The sequence below is a fragment of the Lepidochelys kempii genome, chromosome 14, assembly GCF_965140285.1.
Source record: "Lepidochelys kempii isolate rLepKem1 chromosome 14, rLepKem1.hap1, whole genome shotgun sequence".
In the NCBI taxonomy this organism is placed as follows: domain Eukaryota; kingdom Metazoa; phylum Chordata; order Testudines; family Cheloniidae; genus Lepidochelys; species Lepidochelys kempii.
Genome location: NC_136393.1, coordinates 44,119,653 through 44,140,110, shown reverse-complemented (window position 1 = coordinate 44,140,110; position 20,458 = coordinate 44,119,653). Strand labels below are relative to the sequence as shown.

Genomic DNA, 20,458 nt, shown 5'->3' with positions numbered 1-20,458 from the left:
CCAGCTCAGTGATCAGAATCGCTTTAGCACAATCTCCTGCAAACAGACCGAGAAGCCAATGGTCTGATTCTCCCCTTACAACAACTTCACGCTGGTGTAGACAAGTCACGTGACTCCGGTGGGATTACTTCTGCCTAGCACCAGGGGGAGGGAGAGGAGGATGAGCCCATGACCCAGTCAGACTCTTCCTGGGGTCGGGGAGAGGGGCACAATTTTTCAGTCAGTTTTATTTCTACAGGAAGTTTGAGGAGCCTGTGACAGGGTAGGGGTGAGGTTGCCTGGGTGACCTCACTGCGTATTTCCGTCCCAGATCACATCAGCATTGCTTTAATCTTTCACCTTACCTCTGCAGTTGGCAGCCATTTCATGCAAAACAATGGAGACTAGGAGTGGGAGAAACTAAATTCTATTTTATTATTCCAAAGGACAAGCAAACGGCCGACTCCTCTCTCAATCCCCAGCGCAGCCCATTTCTCCACCCAACTCCCCCATGGACCAGCAAGAGAGCAACAGCTACACATTGGGAGAAAAGTGCCAAGAAGCTGTAAGAGGCTCTGGGAGCCCGTCACGAAAGCAAACCCCCCGAGAGCAGGGAACCCAAAGAGCTCAGGTTAGAGGGATGCAGGTTGGGGTGAGTAGGGCAGAGACAATCACTATCATCCCCACACAGGACTCAGCTGTAGATGGGGAGCGGGTGACCAGTTGGGTTGTCAGGCTCCCCATCTCCCTCTGGCCTCCACATAGGGATCAGCCTGGCTTGAAAGCTGCCCAGGTCCTCTGACATCCCTGGCCTCCTTCTCACCTCTGCCCAGCCTCGTCCTCTCAGCAATCAGGAGACGCTGCCCCCTCCCCACAACATTCCTCTTGGGTGGGATTCACAGCATTATACAATTCAGGTAGGGCTTGACCCGACACGCGCATGATAATCCCTGTCTCTCTCCAGCTCTGATGCAGCGAGTTCACAGTTCTCAGCCTCAGCTACCTGGCTCTCAGCAGCAAACCCAGCAGTTTCCCAGCTCGATTCCCCCCACCCGCTAAATCCCCCAATCTCCCACCCTCTACCCCTCCTATGTCCCACATCCCTGCAGGGATCAGGCAGTAACTTCCTTCCCCATTTCAGTGTCTGCTTCTGGGAGAGTGAATCTAGCTCACACCCTCAGTGTTTGCGCTGAGGGATATTGATAATTGTCATTGTTCAAAGAAAAAAAATCAGTTGACAAGGGGTAGAAAAAGGTTAAAATTTAATTGAAAAGGAGTGTTCTTGCAAATCAACAATTGTTTTATGAAGCCCTTAATAAATCTGAGCTAAGTACTGGCAGACTAATCTAACAGCCAAGTACGTGACCAAACAGCCTTCAGGAACAGAGAAAAAGCCACCACACAGTGTGGGCGATAAAACATTTTCACATTCATAATGTGAAATCCCAGAGAAGCTGGAGACTCAAAATCCAGAAAATGAGTGAACCCATTTTCTTCTAAAGGGGCGAGACCTGCTTTACTTCTCGCCTCATTATTTCGTCGTGTTACTTACAGAAGTTTTAGCATCATCATAATAAACCAAAACCACACAAACCAGCTTCCCAAGTACAAATGATCTGGACTAACCTAGACAAACACTGAAAGCAGTTTTACCAAGAGATGCAAACAGGGCTATGAGATCAGAAAGGTCAAAATGTGCCTTCAGATTCATTTGGATTCCCTTCTGGTTTCTGACACTTCCTTCTCCAGCCCTCAGGGCTCTGACATGGGATCACAGACATCAAGCATATGATTCCTAAGCCTGGAGAGCCAGGGACATGGTGGTAAGTGACAATTTGGGAGCTGGAGGGGTAGAATGGGGACAGGATAAAACTCTCCATTGCTGGGACAGAGGCTGCTGTGTCGAGTGTGGAGGATGACGGTGCTGGGGGAAAGAGGGAATCCCTCGGACTCACCCCATTGCCCTGAAACTGCACAGAGGCTAAAAGACCACATTTTACTGTCCTGGTTCCCACTTTTTTAGCATCTGTTTAAATCTGGGCCATAAGGGAGAAAATGTACACACACTAAATGCTTTTCAGCACGGCCTCGAGTAATGTGAGACTATCTGGGAATGAGACAATCCAGTCCCAAAAGGGGGAACTCAGGGACTAACAATCACTCTGATCATGGAGGGGATCCGAATAGGTAAGATGCTTAGGGTGAGTTCGTCACACTCTTGGAGTGGTTCACAACTAGGAGTGCCAACCTCTGGGCAAAAGGTTGTACAAAAGGTCCCCGTCCCCCCCCCCCGCTCTCCTGCTGGTAATAGCTCAACTTAAGTGATCACTCTGGTTACAGTGTGTGTGGTAACACCCATTGTTTCATGTTCTCTGTGTATATAAATCTCCCCAGTGTATTTTCCACTGAATGCATCCGATGAAGTGAGCTGTAGCTCACAAAAGCTTATGCTCAAATAAATTTGTTAGTCTCTAAGGTGCCACAAGTCCTCCTTTTTTTTTTAATAAACAGTTTCCCAAAAGTCTTTTTGGGGTACCCATTTTGTCTCCGGGGAGCTCCGTTTTCTATCCAGGACACTTCTCTATAAGAGTCCAAACAGCCCAGAGGTAAAGGATCTTTCCTTGAATCCATACTTACAGCTTCTTCTCACACAAAAAAAGGCTGACAGGGTCACTACCTGCACGGGTTTTTCCTCTGATGACAGATAGTGAGGAACGCATTTTGATTCTTTGACCGCCGATCCTCACGCCCAACGCCCACTTGCTTTGAAATTAGCTCTTTTCTGTTCAAGTTCTTCACTTGCATTCCACAAGGCTTCTTCCTCGTTTGATGGGTTATTTCGTTACAGGGCTATACACTGTGGAAATGTTTGCTACTACATTATAACACCATATAGTTAAGTGAAAACAATGCAAGTAACATCCCACGAGTTGTCATGAAGTTTAAATACCAAATACACTCTTATACATTTCACAATCACTTTGATGTATCCTAATACACAAGTGAATGAGCCTAGGGGTCTGGCACCTGTTCTGCCAGCGTCAGAGTGTTTACACCAGGAAATCTGGTGGAGGGCCACAGAGATGCGCTGGCTAATGCCAACAACAAGACCATTGTGACCAGCCGTAGTCAGGGCACTGAGAGAATTTCCCCCATGTATGCAGTTAGCGCCACCTGGAGCATTGTACACACTGGGACCATCTCAGGGGTTTCTTCCCTGTGCAGATTTGCAGATGCCAGATACTCTACAATATCTTACTGGCTACACAGTAAGATAAGTAAGAAGATCTGAGATCTGAGATAAAAGATCCGAGATCTGAGATAAAAGGATCAGGTCCCAAGAATTTTTCAAGACATTTTTTGCAGTCTCTCGTGAGCAGGCAGTCCTTGGGTGAACAATAGGCTTTTGAAGTAAGCTTCTATTTCCTAAACGTCACCATTAATTAATTACAAGGATTAACATAAGGTAATTATTGATAAAGCAGTTCATAGACAGTTAACCAGAAATTTAAAAGAGACAAACAGACAATGACATTATTACACCCAAGTTTCATCTAAATGTTAATATTTCCTGTTGATCTCTGACTTAACAGAATACAGCCCTAGACAGGAACCGTTTCTTTACATTGTTAACTTCTAACAAGATAAAGGTAAACATAGGTAAACTATGGTAACATCTAACAATATAAAGATCTCAGAGTAGCAGCTGTGTTAGTCTGTATCCGCAAAAAGAAAAGGAGAACTTGTGGAAACTTAGAGACTAACCAATTTATTGAGCATAAACTTTTGCGAGCTAGAGCTCACTTCATCGTATGACAATATAAAGGTAAACATATGTAAACAAAGGTAAACTACTATAGTTACCATCTTCTCCCAGATCTTTAACAATCAAAGTTTACATTTTAAAGTTCTACTCTATATAACGTTGAATGGCCCTAATTACCATTTCCACACTTTTCAAACATATCTCTAAAAGTTGAATCTGGGTCAATTATTCTGCAAGTTTCTTAACTCTTTCTGGCCGTGTGTCACAGAAGTTTAGATTCTGTGTGGATTCTCCCATGTTTAATGAGGTGTGATCTCTGTGTGAAACTTTTCCCACAGTCCAAGCACTTATGGGGTCTCTCTCCTGTGTGGATTGCCTGATGTGTAACAAGGGCTGATCTGTTTGTGAAACTTTTCCCACAATCCAAGCAATTATGAGGTCTCTCTCCTGTGTGGATCCTCTGATGTGTTATAAGATATGATCTCTGTGTGAAACTTTTCCCACAGTCTAAGCACTTATGGGGTCTCTCTCCTGTGTGGATTGCCTGATGTTTAATAAGGTCTGACCTCCATATGAAACTCTTTCCACAGTCCAAGCACTTATGGGGTCTCTCTCCTGTGTGGATTCTCTGATGCTTAAAAAGGTCTGACCTCCATATACAATTTTTTACACAGTCTAAGCACTTATGAGGGCTCTTTCCTGTGTGGATTGCCTGATGATTAACAAGGGCTGAGGTATTTCTGAAACTTTTCCCACAGTCCAAGCACTTATGGGGTCTGTATCCTGTGTGGATTACCTGATGTTTAACAAGGTCTGACCTCTGTATGAAACTTTTCCCACAGTCTAAACACTTATGGGGTCTCTCTCCTGTGTGGACTGCCTGATGTTTCACAAGGTCTGACCTCTGTATGAAACTTTTCTCACAGTCCAAGCACTTATGGGGTCTCTCTCCTGTGTGGATTGCCAGATGTTTAACAAGGTCTGACCTACGTATAAAACTTTTCCCACAGTCCAAGCACTTATAAGGTCTCTCTCCTGTGTGGATTACCTGATGTTTAACAAGGTCTGACTTCGATATGAAACTTTTTCCACAATCTAAGCACTTATGGGGTCTCTCTCCTGTGTGGACTGCCTGATGCCTAAAAAGGGCTGATCTGTCTCTGAAACTTTTTCCACAGTCTAAGCACTTATGGGGTCTCTCTCCTGTATGGACTGCCTGATGTTTAACAAGGTCTGACCTCTGTATGAAACTTTTCTCACAGTCCAAGCACTTATGGGGTCTCTCTCCTGTGTGGATTGCCAGATGTTTAACAAGGTCTGACCTACGTATAAAACTTTTCTCACAGTCCAAGCACTTATGGGGTCTCACTCCTGTGTGGATTGCCTGATGTTTAACAAGGTCTGACCTCCATAGAAAACTTTTTCCACAGTCTAAGCACTTATGGGGTCTCTCTCCTGTGTGGATTGCCAGATGCTGAACAAGGGCTGATCTCCATGTGAAACTTTTCCCACAGTCTAAGCACTTATGGGGTCTTTCTCCTGTGTGGATTGCCTGATGTTTAACAAGGTCTGACCTCTGTATGAAACTTTTTCCACAGTCTAAGCATTTATGGGGTCTCTCTCGTTTTTGGCTTATCTGGTGTGTAATTAGTGCTAACATCCTATTCAAACATTTCCCGCACTGAAGGGATTGATAGGGTTTCTCTCCTGTGTGGCTTCTCCACTGGTTATTGAGGTCTGAGCCATTACTGAAGCTTTCTCCACAGTCCAAGCATTGAAGGGGTTTCTGTCCAGTATGGATTGTCTGATGTGTCACCAAGTGTGATCTCAGAATGAATCCTTTCTCACATTCGAGGCACTGATAGGGTTTTTCTTCCTTGGGATTTGTCTGCTGGGCTGTGGGATCCCTGTCTCCTCCCCAACATTTAATGGATTCATCCACTTTCTTCTTTGGGTAGTTTCCCAGCAGCCTCTCTGACCTGCCCCAGGCTTCTCCCTTTTCCAAGCACTGGGAAAAATTCCCTTCAGCTCTTCCCACAAATGTCCCCTGTGGTTCCACTTTCCCAGGAACGTGCTCATGATGATTCCCCTCCTCCTCCTCACTCCCTCGTTCATCACCTGCTGGGAGAGAGACAATCCAGACAGGAGTCATTTTGCTGGGGAGAAAGAGGAATAGCACCGAGGGAAAACCCAACACGCTAATGCTGCAAAGACAGAGCAATTGGATTCTGCCTCCAAATCCCCCCCAAACACTCAGAGGGAAGGAAAGGTGGGAAGGAAACTCATGCAGCTAACAGGACCGGTGGAGAGCCGTGAGCGATATCTGCTGACTCCAGCCCTGCTCTGGGTGAGGTAAGGAAGAACTCAGGGCCTTTACTCACACCACATTTTTGGTATTCTCAACATTTTCCTTCATTAGCCAGATGGTTTCTATGTCAGTCCTCACCTGGGCGGGCGCCTCTTGAGATCTCTCTTTCCTCCGAGGCCTGGAGATCGGGCACCCACGGCTCTTCCCCTCGTTCCAGCTGGGCGATCAGCTCAGGTTTGGGCATGGGAAACCCTGCGCAGGGGGTGAAATCAGACCAGATCAGGGTGCATGGAGGGTTGAGAGAGTGTCTCACACGGCAGCTGTGGATTATAGAACCCATTCCCCTTCAATCTAACTGACCAGAGAAGAACCTGACCAGATTCAGGAATGCAGGCCCTACATTTTCTAATAACTGAGGGGAGGGGAATCCCTTACCCAGCGAGGTTACCGTCTCGTAGTTCTCTTGCATGACGTCCCTGTAGAGGACTCTCTGAGCGGGGTCCAGCAGAGCCCCCTGCCCCTGGGTGAAATACACAGCCACCTCCTCAAAGGTCACTAGCATCTGAAACAACAAGAATCCCCCACTCAGGACCTGCTTCCCAGCCACAATGCCGCTAGTCATGGGAAAGGAAGAAAAAAAAATAAACATCTCGGAAGCTCTGGGAGGACCAGAGTAGCAGAATCCCACCCCCACCCTGCTCAGAGCAGCCAGGACCCTTCAGGGGGTGGCGAGAAGGTGAGAGCTACTTGTCCCCTCCAGCACACGGAGTCTTCTCATTTCCCACGTGCCTGCCAGCCACAGGCTGAGACGGGAAGCAGAGCTCTGAGCCGGGCACGGGGACAGGAACCTTGACTGCTTCCCTTCGTATTTCACAGCAGCCTCTGGCTTGTGTGTTCAGACTCCAGCACTGGGAGTCTGGAAAATGTTCCCAGCCCTGCCCAAGGGGGTTGTGTCCTGTTTGAGAAATGGGGGAATGCCCCCCCCCCGATCAGTGGCCCTGCTTCATCCTGTGTCTTTCCTGCCCCTCCCCCTCTACAACACACCCCCTGCAGCTCCCTGCAAATCCCCTACCTGAGCTGGCTCCATCACAACCATTTCCCTTCCCTGTCCCCTGGAAGTCCGGACGATCTGCAGCGAAATCTGGACGTGATTCCTCAGCCTGTCAGGGCGAGAGGGGTGATGGGGCGAGGTTACAGAAGCGACGTGAGTCCATTTCACACCCCGATTCCCCCCAGGCTTCCTCCCCGCAGACACATGCTCTGGACTCTGCCATGCTGCCAGGTTAGGCCCCTCCCAGCAGAACTAAACCCACCAGGGACACTTTTAAACCCTCCCAGTAAGAGCATCTCTGCGCCAAATGCTGGAAAAAGAGCAGAATCAAAAGAGCCACTTTGGGGGTTTCCCCATGACATTATCGTGTAACCCCCTGTAGTTACCCCCCATCTCCCCTGCTAGTGCGGTTTTCAGCAGAGTCAGCAACTGGCTTTTCTTCTCTCAGCTCCTCCCCTTCTTCCCAGGAGAGTCAGTCTGCCCCGGGGGTACAGAGAAAGGATCCAGACAGGTCTGGGACCTGGGAACCTCCCACCCCAATTCTTGCTCCTGCTCCCCCTTCCAGTCTCTCCACTCTCCCTTTTTATCTTCTTCCCTCGCCCTGGGAGAACTGCTGACTGCCCCACTGACGTGGGCCTTTGTTCTCATTAGGCAGATCAGCCATTGCCACTGCTAACAGGGGTTTGAACCTGGCTGTGTCCATAGGGGCAGCAGCTCTGGGACTTGCAGACACACAGGGAGCCCCCTCCCCTTGTAGGCCAAACTCACCAGCAGGTCCCTGAAAGGGGCCCTTTGTGAAAAGTCACTTTCCTGCCCATCCTCAGCCCTGTCCCCCAGGTGTCTCCATCACCTGCAGCTCTGGCTGAGAAGCTGGTGTCAGCAGAGCCAGGGGCTGCCCCAGGGACTGGTTCCAGCCACTGGAAAAAGTCCCCACCTAGGCTGGGCACAGAGGGGCTTTAACAGACATCTCTCCTCTGCTGGGTAAGAAGCAGCATCTCAATCTAGAGTCCCCGGTTGAAATGGAGGAGGCAGCAGCTTGTGACCCAGGGCGCTCAACTCCACAGCGCTGATACCATGAGCAGCAAGAGACGCACACACCAGCCTCCTCCTCGTCCTGAGCAATAACCGGAGCCCTTTGGTGGCAGCAGATAAGGATGAGTCTCTCTGGTCTGCCCCTGCAGCCCCCAGGGACAGGCAGGCAGAGGCTGATCTTTTTCACGAGGAGGGTGGTGAAGCACTGGAACGGGTTACCTAAGGAGGCGGTGGAATCTCCATCCTTAGAGGTTTTTAAGGTCAGGCTTGACAGAGCCCTGGCTGAGACGATTTAGTTCGAGATTTGTCCTGCTTTGAGGAGCGGGTTAGACTAGATACCTCCTGAGGTTCCTTCCAACCCTGAGATTCTATGATCTCATTGGCCCATCCACGCTCACCTCCTGCCAGAGCTAGCAGTGACTCGGGTCTGACAATGGGTCTGGCTGAGATCTGAATCCTGCATGGAAATCAGACCAGGGCCTCGAGCAGCCCCAAACACTCAGGAGACAGACCCCAACATCATGAGTGTGTCTTTTTTATTTTTAAATCAAATCATAAATTGGAAGCAGGGTCTGTGGGGCGGGGAGGAGGCGGCCTGTGGATATTTTCCTTGTTGCTTCTGATTCCTGAGGGGAGAGTCTCCTCACCTCACATGCTTGTTTGACCAGTTCCAGGAAAAAAATTGCCCACTGGCTGCTGGGTGGGGAAGTCCTTCACCCTCTCCTATCCCATGGGGCAGGGGAGCTGCCCTTGTATCTCTCCCCACCCCTCTGCCTTCTCCCTCCCCCAGCCAGTCTGCACTTGCTCTCACCTTCTCCCTCCAGCCTCCTCTCCCCACATCCCCCCTTTCCCTCACAGTGCCCCCCCAATCACATCCTCCCTCTATTTCATCCTCATTCCCCTCAGCCCAATAATTCTCCTCCTACAGCCTGACTCCCCTGCATTACTCATTCTCCCTGCCCCCACATCCTGCCCCCTGCATTCCTATTAGCCATCTCCTGTAACCTAATGCATCCCTGTTCCCCACTCCTGCACCTCTTTAGCCTTCTCCTCCTGGAGCCCGGGTGTAAACGGGAGGCATGGCTGCCTGGGGGGTGGGAGTAAAGATCTCTCTTACCTTCCCTCCAAGCGGTACCCTCCCTGGGAGCAGGGGCTGAGGCCTGGGAAGGGGGTCCTGGCTAGGCTGGGGTTACTGCAGTGGGAGAGGCTCCTGTGGAGCAGCGGGTATGTTCCTGCCTTACAATATAAACCTCTCTTGTCTGCAGCCAGGGATTTTGCTAGGGGAATAACTGTGATTCACTTCCTGCTGCTGGGAATGAGGGACCCCACTGATTACTCCCACATCACTCCAGCTCCTTTTGGGCCCTAGCCATAAACCCATTCAACTGAAACCTCCCTGCCCCAGACCCTGCCCCTCAGAGCTTCCACATCCCTTGACCACAGCACTATGGGGGCATCATCCATAAAAGCCACCAAGTCAATGGGAGAAAAGAAAGGAGACATTCTGATCCCAGGAAGGGGGGAGAAGGGGCATGTCTGTGGAAACCCCTGATTGTTCCAGAGAGTCCCCAGTATCAACCAGGATTCAGGGGTGAAGGGGTCCTGGTCCTAAAGAGGCTGTCCAGAACATTAGGGGACACGTTTCACGGTGACACTGACTCTGTGTGTGATTCGCTCTGGGAAGAGATTGGATCAGGCAGCAGTTTGTCAGAGACGGTCTCTGGTCTCCACACAAGGCTCGCTGGCGAGCAGCTACTCCTGGGAGAGTTTTGCACTATTGCACGCATGCATAATGAATGAGCCATGCATCTTTTTAATTTTTTGGGAAGAAAAAGCTTCTGTAACATTGTTGATGCAGTTCCATCTTTTTCCCAGCAGAGGGCATGGTGGTAATATAACACAGCAACAGCTCCCAGCCAGCTTGGGAAGAGAGAAAGTCTGCTTTCTTCAAAGCGCCTGTCAGGCCAGGTCAGGAGACAGGGGTTATGGGGAAACAGACAGCGTGGCATGCTGGAGGGGAGCTGGGGGGTCAGACAGGGGCTCATAAGGGCTAGTGGGGGAGGAAAGAGTGGGGCCAGGGGGTGAATGGTAGTGGAGGCAAAGGGCCTCAGAGGGGAGGGAGATGCAGGTCCACATGGTGATGGGGGAGGCGGTGCAGAGCTACATAGGGACAGAGGGTGACTGAGTGGGGGCACAGACACACATGGGGATGGGGAGAGGGTACAGGGACACCTAAGGACAGGGAAGTGGCTGGGTGGGGGCACAGAGCCACATGGGGATGGGGGAGGTGGTGTAGGGGCACATGGGATTGGGGGAGGGGGTGTCTGAGTGGGGGTAGAGGGACACATGTAGACGGGGGTGCAAGGACACATGGCAGGGGCAGGAACAGATGGGGACGGGGCAGATGTGCCTGACTGAATGGGAGAGGCTAGGGGTCAGCCAGGATCTGCATGGGGGAAGCTCCCTAACAATCCCACCCTGCTTCCCAAAAAACCCTGTTCCATGCTTTACCCACCCGTACCCCCAAACGCTCCAAGTTCACACCCAGGCTCCTTTCCAGCAATTTACTTCTCTCTCCCTCAGCTCCTCCATTACCCCTTACTCCCCCAAACCTTTATATTGCTTCTCAGGGGCATGGGAAATATGGTTCTGTATGTAGTTTCAAGAAATTATTACTCAGAGTTCTGAATGAATATGCCTAGTAAGGAATCTATTTGTCAAAAAACATTTCCTGAATCTTTTTGTTCTCTGTATTGTTACAGACGTACCTGCAGACTGGTATTTTGAAATAAATTCCCAAAATAATTGAAACTGGTGTGATTATATTCTGTTATTTTGATGAATAAAATATGCAGAATTTTGCATAATTTTAAAATATTGTGCTCAGAATTTTTAATTTTTTGGTGCAGAATTCCCCCAGGAGTAACTAGTTCTGGGCCTAATATACAATGCTGTTTCCCCTAACTCGGGCAACAAAGTTGTTATTTGTCAGTGCTTTGCAGCCAAGTTCCCTCTGGTGATTCGCAGAGCTAGATTAACCCATCACCGGGCTCTAGAGAAAACCCCCTTATGTCTGCCCCAGCCACAGTGCCGCTTATGGAGCTGTCCCTGCTAGGCCCCTGGGGTTATTTGTAGGACCACATTAACCCATCACAGGGCTGTTGGCAAAACCTCTCACATCTACCGCACCGCCACGGCTCCCTGCTGGTGTTACAGCACAAAACTGCACCCAGCACAATTTCCTAGCGGTAGCCGTTACCAACATCTAGGTCCAGATGTGCCAGAGAAGTTAGCAGGGCGCATGCTCAAAGGCAGAAACTAAAGTTCCCCAGGTAATATTTACCATGATAATATAGCTGCTGCTGAGTGAGCTTTGGCACCTAGGATGTTTGTCAGGAGTTTTGTACGTCTCCGTGGAGCCTAAACTGAGATGTAGGCACCTAATCCCAGATTTATGTGTTTAGCCTGGGGTTTGGGTGCCTATGTGCCATTGTGAATCCAGAAGTCAGTCTCTGTAATGTGGCCACATGTAGCGGAAGCACCTGGGTTCATCGGATGAGAAGAACGTCAGGGTATCCTTCCTTTTACAACGCTACAGTCAGTGTTGTCAGTAAATGCATCCCACACAGCAGCCACAAGTATGCTCTTGCGCTGAGCAGCCCACTGATATCCCAAGGTGTGACAAAGTGGGTATGTTCTTAATTTTTTCTCGGAATACTGTGTGTGTGTGTGTGCCTCAGTTTCCCCAATGTGTTCCTCAAGTATCAAGGTGGTGGGACATGGGTGTGTGATCATTGCGGAGACCCCTAGACGGCAGGGGTGACTGCAGACTGGCTGCCTGGGCACAGAAAATGGCTGAACACTCTGTATCCTCATAAGTGGTGGCCGGAACACGTCCTCTGTAAGGAGCCAGGCAAAGGTGTTGGAGAACAAAGAGAGAGGGGGAGGCCAGGTGACCTGTTTGCCCAGGAAAGAGAGAAAGCATGGAGGAGGGCAGCTGGGTGTGACTGAGGCTGGGCAGCTGGAAGCGGGTCAGTGTCCTGGTTTGGGACTCAGCAGGGAGAGTCCAGGGCTCTGGATCTCCCCCAAGATTGACTTTGCTGAATGATCCTGATTTCTGTGCTAACAAGCTCTGTTCTGTGCTGTGTTCCCAACGACTAACAAACCCTTCTGTTTTCCAAGCTGGTTGGGAGTCACTGCTGACTGCAGAGCTGGGGTGCACGGCCCCTTTAAGGGGCACGGTGTAAGGCTTCCCCAGGTGTCTCATCCAGGTGGACTCCCTGCCAGGAGCTCAGGGTGTGACAGGGGTGCTGAAGGCTCCAATGTCAGACCCACGAAGTGCTGAAGCTGAGGAGGCTTCTTGCCCTGGTGCCAGTGTGCCCCGAGGGGAGACACACCGCACTAGAGTCCTGCCTGGCTTCATTCAGAGCAGTCCCAGAGCACCGAGACTGGGACTCCATGACACAGGACTGTCTTAAACACAGATCTCCCCTCCAAGCTCTGATTGCCTCAGCTATCAGGTGAATAAAGAGGGAGCGGCCTGCGAGGTGGACATCCTATACAGCTTTGGAAACAAATACAGAGCATGTCTAGTAACTACACCCACAGCCTATTTCTGGATGCTTTTGATGTTTTATGTGAGCTGAAAATACTTTTGCTATGTCTCTCAGGGTGCGTCCTCACACCTATCGCAGCCATAGACTCACCAATATAATCATCCTCATCTAAGACAAGGGTAACAGACAATGCTGTCTAAGGCCTGGTCTACACGGGGGGGCGGGAATTGATCTAAGATACGCAACTTCAGCTACGAGAATAGTGTAGCTGAAGTCGACGTATCTTAGATTGACTTAGAATCACTTACTTCGCATCCTCGCGGTGCGGGATCGACGGCCGCTGCTCCCCCGTCGACACCACTTCCACCTCTCGCCGTGGTGGAGTTCCGGAGTCGACGGCAGAGTGATCCCCGATAGATCGATCACTACCTGCTGATCCGGCGGGTAGTGTAGACGTACCCTAAGTTACATTTTCCTGGCAGTGCCTAGTTAGTAAGAGAGAAAATTTGTATAGCATGTGGTGAGCAAGCATCTAAAGGCTGAGATCAAAGAGGAATCTTTACATTTTAAAGCACCAAAACCGAGAATCAGGTGGTTCATTCTCATGGGACAAGAGTGCCCCCACTTCATCTAAGTTTCTTATAAAGGGGATCCCTGCACAGCAGGATCTACCATCACTACCCGGCCTTTATTCTCCTGCTCAGGACAGATGTTCTAACCTGCGCAGGGCAGGGATCACTTTACATTTCAACCTTAAAATTTCAATAAATGGGTTGTCAGGCCAAAACTGTGAAATATCGTAATGATGTTTCCACATAGGGAAAGGCTCAGGAAAGGTGAGATGAGTGCTTCACTCCTTCTCTTTGGGCTTGAAAAATCTAATGTGGGTTACACCTGGATGATACAAAACATTTAAAATGTTCAAGACAGATCAAAGGCCTGATAAGTATTAGAATTTGGGGGAAGGTCTCCTGCACTTGTCTGTGGTGACCCTGACTGCCACTGTCAAAATTAAGGCCACCTTAATTCTGAATGAGAGCGTCCACACAGGGGTTTACGGTGCTGGGATTTATGTGCATTAACTTCAGCTCTTTAGTGTCTCTCGCAGCACTGGAGCACTCCCACGGCAGCGCTTTGAAGTTTTGAGTGTAGCCATCCCCTAAGTGTCAGACCATGCAGACAAGATCTCAATAAGTAAAGGGAAAGGAATAAGGGAAATTGGAGGGAGGGGGTGGAATCCCCTGCAAATTCCTTTAGTTTTAAGTGCTTCAACTGGTTTTCCAAGGTTGCCCTCACAAATGGGCGCAGACATTCAGACGCAGCACCTGGCACAGGAGCAGGAGTAGTAGCCACACAATGTATCAGAGTTTTCAGCCCATCAACAATAATGGTTCATTTAACATCGGAGTCAGCAGTATAGTCTGTGTCTATAAGACAACGGGTGTTTATACCATGGGGCAACTAATCTGCATTAGCGATCCCACTGTGAAAACATAAAGGAGGTAAGACATTTTAGTTTCACCAAAAGGTAAACTAGGTGAGGTCAGCACGGTGTCCTCCTGCCTCACCAATGCAAAGGAGAAACAGTAGAATTTGTTTTAAAATTTTTTTGACTTTGGCTGTAATCAGTACACGTGTCAGAATGAAGAACATTCCTGGAATGTATCACAACAAAAAATGTAGCACCCATAAAAGGCTGTGAACTTAAAATAGGTCATTAGTATACAAAATGCTGTAGAAAAATCAACATCAATGCATACAATAAATGACGTCATAGAAAAGTAAAATGTGCATTTAATTCAAGTGTGTGCAGAATGGGGGGGTTACTTACAGAAAAACGGTTTTTAAATCAACTGTCAACTGCAAGTGGTGGTGGGGAATCACATGTTTTGGGAAGTGCAAAATGGCATCTGATGTTACAGGACTGTACAGCCATTCTAGGTATATGGACCCTTTGGAAGGGGTAGCAGTAAAAGTGTGAAGCGAGGGCACCCTAAAGGCTCAGACTCCAAAAGATAAATAAAAGGAAAACAAAATTTATTTTTTTCTTTATTTAAATTCTAGACTTTTGGGTGCATAACTCATGGGGTTTGAATTCTTGGGGTTGTCAATCTATCTTGGGGTTGTATATCTATGCTTAGTAAAAAATACCATAGAAATTTCCTTTTTAGAAGCAATTTATACCAGACACTCTAAGGCCTCTAAGGACAGAATTTTAAAAGGATTTTGGCCACTAGTGGCATATTGCAAAGTATCTCGGTGCCTTGAACCTTGAAAATTCTGGCCGTTAATGAATATTAGGGAACCAAGTTCTTTACACAAATGGGACATGGGATAAAGCACACGGGTGCTGGACAGAGAGACAAAGTAATTAGCTAAGGCAAGCCCCATCGGTGGATCAAAGCAAACTGGAGGAGTTTTGAGACCATCCCATGAAATCAGTCAGCACTGAACTCAAATGACAATATTGCAATAGAAACAGGAAATGTTACAGTGTCACTGTGAGATGTGACTGCTGAAGCTATGAGCAACTATTAATATTTTCCATGATTATTTGCCTTTAAAAATATGAATTCCGTAGCACAATGACGTCCACCTGCACAACATTAATGAAGTTTAGGATGAAGAGCTCAGAGTAATAAAAATACTATTTTTAAAGGTAAATAATTTACAGGAGTGAAACTCCATAGACTGGATTCCAAGGGGAGTCAAACCCAGGGGAATAGGCACAGTGGCAAGGGCTTGGCTACACTTGCGAGTTACAGCACAATAAAGGAGACCCGGGTGCACTAGCTCACTCCTCGTCCACACGGGCAAGGCACATAGAGCGCTCTGACTCTGCGGCTACAGAGCTGCTGGTATGCCACCTCGGCGAGTGGAATAAACTTTGCTGCATCCCGCTGGAGCGCCGCAGCGCCAGTGTGGACCAGGGGTTGCATTACTGCGCTCTGATCAGCCTCCGGAAATGTCCCATAATCCCCTTAAGTCAAGTGGCCACTCTTGTCATTGTTTTTGAATCGCTGCAGGAATGCGGATACGCCCTGTGAAAGCTCCGTTTCTGACAGCCGGCTGCTTTGCTGCTCCGAGACAAAGCAGCCACTACTGTGGAGTGCTGTGTGAGAGCGAGCGAGGCGGGGGCGGAGGGGGGGGGTCTGCTGCTGTCTGAACTTACAAGACAGCCTGCTGACTGCTCTCAGCCCCCCCAACCCACTCCCTCTCCCCCCACATACACACAACACAGTCCCTGTCACACTCCACCCCCCCACCCCCTTTGAAAAGCACGTTGCAGCCACTTGCATGCTGGGAGAGCTGCCCATAAGGCACCGCTCCCAATGCCACTGCAAGTGCCGCAAAAGTGGCCACGCCCAGGGCGCTTGGAGCTGTCAGTGTGGACAGACTGCGGCGCGTTCCCTGCCGCGCTCTCCGAGGGCTGGTTTAACTCAAAGCGCTCTACGTCTGCAAGTGTAGCCAAGCCCTCAGACACACTGATGACGCGCTGGGCGGCTTTAGGCAAACATATAAACTGTGAACCAGATTCTTTTAAACACTAAAAACAAGTGGGACAATTATTGGGGAGGGGGGCGGGGGGTCTGTAAATATTTCCCTGGATCAAGCCTCCTTTAGCAGCTCAGAAACATCGTATACAGGAGGGGAGAGGGGCCCTGTCCAGGCTCTGCGATGCACTGGGCCTTTAAGGACACGGCCCGGGGAAATGGGAGCTGAGATCCTGCCAAAAGGGGGAGGAAAAGCCCCTCTGCCCCCGCCTCCCCTGATTTTTGCAACCACGGCAGCTGGCTCACCCCATCGGGGGGGGGGCGCTTTTACTCCTCTGCCCCCACCCACCATTCCTGGGTTACCCCCTCTGCCCTGTCCGGTACGGCCTGTACCCCGGATCTCACTCCCATCTGTCGTCCCCGCCCCCCCGTCCCCGTCTGGCTGCCCCAGCCCCAGCCCGGCTCCGCACACGCCGGGGGCTGCGGCAGCTTTCCCGGGCCCGGGGCAGGGAATCGCAGCCGGCTCCGCGGGGAGCAGCCCGGGGCCGAACCCGCCCCCTGCAGCCCGGGGGTGCCGGGTCTCTCTTACCTTCCCTCCGAGCGGGGCCCCCCGGGGCAGGGGCCGGGCCGGGCTGGGGGCTCTGCCCTGGGAGAGGCTCCCGGGGAGCAGCGGGCAGGGCCCGGCTGGAGGTTCCCCTCTCCCGGCTGCAGCCCGGGCTCCGGGCTCCCAGCACCAGCCGCCGGGGCGCGGGGATCTCGCCGGGAGCCAGAGTCCCCGCAGCTGCTGCGAGTCACTTCCTGGGCCGGGCTGAGCCCCGCGATCCTCCCCCCAGAGCCGCCCCACAGCCGCTCCTGGGTCCTAGCGATCAACCCACCACGCTGCAGCCCCCCTGCCCCACAACCTGCCTCTTGCGGGCCCCACCTCCCCTGGGCTCGAGCAGCTTCTCCCCACATTAACGGGGCATCGTGCATAGAAGCCACCCTGCTAGTGACTGGACAGAAGGGATCCATCCAGACCCCAGGGAGGGGGGAGAAGGGGCGTTTCTAATGGAAATTGGGGATTGTTCCAGAGGGTCCCCAATATCCTCAAGCACGAGGGGGTGAGAGGTCCTGGTCCTAGAGAGGCTGCCCAGAGCCCTAGCAGCAGGAGACACATTTCCCGGGGACGCTGACTCTGTGTGACACCTCACCCTAGACATAGGAATGTCGTTTTTCCAGTGCTTAATTTGTGCCAGGGCTTCCCAGGGGTGGGCCCCAGACAGCACCTCTGGGCCTGGCCGTTCATAGCCCCCGTATCTCTGGGCCTGGCAGTTCATAGCCCCCGCCAGTGGTGCGGGAACACTTTGGATACTGGGGGTGCTGAAGGTCAGTGCCTTTATCCCTGTCCCTTTATCCCCCACCCTTCCGAGCCGGCAGCAGGGACCCGGGGGTGGGGGGCCAGCAGCTGGGCCCTGGAGGGCCAGCAGATGGGGCGCAGGGTGCCGGCAGCGGAGCCCTGGCTAAAGCCCTAGGGTGCTGCAGCACCCCCCTGTACCACTAGTTCCCACGCTTATGGGCCCAGCACCTCTGGGCTGGGCAGTTCAAAGCCCCGGCACCTCTGGGCTTGCTGCATCAATTATAAATGTAAAAAAAAAAAAAAAATCCCCCTGGGAGTTTCTGCCATAGGACTTGGAAGGGTGAAGAGAATGTATTTACATCTCAGGTAAACAGACCCCTCAAGCTATAGAGAGAGGGTGTGACCCCCATCCGTTGCACCAGAGGGGGCAGGAACTAAACATTTTGCATTTTAGCAGACAGACAGCTCTGGCGGGGGAGAAAGAAGCAGGACCCTGCCCTGAAAACAGAGGGCCTGTCGCCTGGCTCACAGCTCGAAATAGACTTTTGTCTGAAGGTCACCCTCAGAAGAATCCTTTTCAAAGGTTCATTGGATTCTGGAAGAGATCAATCCAGCCACTGTGTTTAAATGGAACTGTTCAGTGACTCTGGGGAAAAGTAACAAACTGTTGCACATTGAGTCCTTAAAGGGAGAACAACCTTAACATTCCTCTGACTGTTCCAGGACAGGGCTGGACTTTACAGAACACCCCTTCCTGGGAACCTTCGGGGCTGGGCAGAGTCGGGGCTCTGAAACCTGGAAAGTGGGGAGGATCTCAGACCCCAGCCCCGGCATCTGCTCTACTAATTTTATCCGTACAGCCCGAGCCCCTCTCCCCGCCCTCCTCCCCAACCAGAGTCAGCTGACCTCCACTCTGAGACTTGTTGGAGTGTCTTCTTTTGCTTGTGTTTTTGTTTTGTTTTATTTTTGCAGTGTAGATAGACATACCCTGAATGAGGCAGGGTCCTGTGTTAATGAGCGCTGCAGTGTGTGATCCTGTCATTAAAGATCATATAATAATGCACAGACACAAGGGGGCTGAATTAACAAGGCCCAGACATCCTTGATTCTGGCCCTGCCTCAGAGCGCTCGACTTTGCACCGTTCAGAACATCCTTTTACTGGAATATTTTGAGGGTAAAGTGGATAGAAATCCCCTCCAGTTTTCCTGCTCTACCATAGAATTATTGAATAGGAACATATTACATCCTCCAATCTTGCCCCTTTTCTCTCCAATAGTCAAATATTGCAGTACACATTTTCCCTTTTATTCACTTACTCAATTTTACTGCACTCCACTCAGATGTTGATCACTCTCTCTGTTGAAGGATTACTAATATAATCTCTGCATAAAGGTCACTTATTTTTCCTTTAAATACCCACTTGATACAAAACCTTTCTGATTTTTGCTTTTTCCTGTCAACTTAGCCAATTTGTGTAAATCTTCTCAGATTTTTCCTCATTATCAAATGCTGCTATAAATTCTCCTCGACCTTCACAGATTATTTCTCTCTGGAATTACTGAATAATACCAAATTCCCTCAGTTTGGGAGGAAATTGACTGTGCTGAGTCATTCTCACAGCAGGGGGTTGGGGTTTAAACCTGACAAGGATCAACTTTCCCAGCAACATTTGAAAATGGAGATGTTTCCTCCCTGTTCGAGGAGCTGTGGTGTTGATATGGGGATGTCTCATTCCCAGCGGTGGGTAAGACGTTAACAAATCCCTCGTTCGGCGCTCCAGCATTAAACAGAGAAGTGGGGTTTGGCTGCAGTTAGCACGGCATCCTCTCATGGTAAAAACAAGCTGGATAGAATCTGTTGCCATAGGGGGGAAATCCCTGCTTCACAGTCTTTTAGCTGCCTTAAGGATGGTACTAACTGTGCTTTTGAGGGGAAAAGAGAATAAATGAGGTGAGACAGGTTGGAGCTGTGGCTGGAGTCCAATCCTGCTCCCTATGAGACAAAAGAAAACAACGACCCACAAAAGGGGAGAGAAAAGCTCAGCAAAGAGAAATCGCAGCCTCTGGTGCCGGGGCTCAGCCTCCCTTGCAGCCTCACTGCAGGAGAAAGCTGGGCACGGCCTGCCGGCTGATCAGCCCCTCTGAGACGTGGCAAACTTCTCTCCGCATTGGGCTGGCTAAGGTATTGCTTGGAGCTGCCTCTCTGGTCACAGGCTACCGGCACTGGTGCAAAATGTCGCGCTGTTTTGGGGGGCTGAGCCGGACGTGCAGGAGAGAGAAGGCAAAAGGAGAGGGAGAGAGCAGAAGAAATGGGGGCGGGAGGGATGATGCATGTGAGATTTCAGCGATAACATTCCCTCCCATCTCCACAATCTTTCAGCCTCTAGCCCCAGCGATTGCAATGGGACTGGGGTAGAATTAGGCCGGTGGTGAGGTAATTAGGCTGCTGTGCGGCCGTGCAGCAGGCTATTTAGCGCCGCGCAGGGAACCCACCGGGACTCGGGGACCTGCCGCGGCCGGGAGAGGGGCGCCCCTCCCACGGCCCCATCCTACTCCGGACCCCAACCGGCCATTGCCAGGGCCGCCACCCAGCTCCAAGTATGCTGTGGTCCGGACCTGCTGCATCTGGCGTGCACCTACTCCATCCTGGCCCGGCCCTACCCCAGCCGCAGCGGCCTGGCCCGGCCCCAAACCTGAACCCGGGCGGCCCAGCCCAGAGCCAGCCGGAGCCGCGGTGCCATAGCGCGGCCCGGACACAGCTGCGGCAGCCCGGCCTGAACCGAGCTGTGGTGGCGTGGCCTAGCCAAGCCCGAACCCAGGCAGCCTGGCCTGGAGCCAGCCGTGCTGGCCTGGCCCGGACCCAGCCGCAGTTGGGGCACCCCTCCCTGAATCTAGCCCTGGCCCAGACCTGCAGGGATATTGATAGTTGTCCTTGT

The 20,458-nt window shown here is 50.8% G+C and overlaps 2 protein-coding genes across 3 annotated transcripts in view; one reads left to right on the top strand and one right to left on the bottom strand.

Moving 5' to 3' along the window:
• LOC140898034 (uncharacterized) overlaps positions 1–20,458 on the top strand; it is a 302,273-nt gene that overhangs the window by 160,582 nt on the left and 121,233 nt on the right. The window lies entirely within an intron of this gene.
• On the bottom strand, positions 2,908–7,971 carry LOC140898037 (uncharacterized). The gene is given in 5 exon segments (XM_078848514.1): positions 2,908–5,866; positions 6,192–6,305; positions 6,489–6,615; positions 7,126–7,239; positions 7,241–7,971. Coding segments are annotated over 5 exon segments (2,301 nt in total). The 5' UTR covers positions 7,328–7,971; the 3' UTR covers positions 2,908–4,007.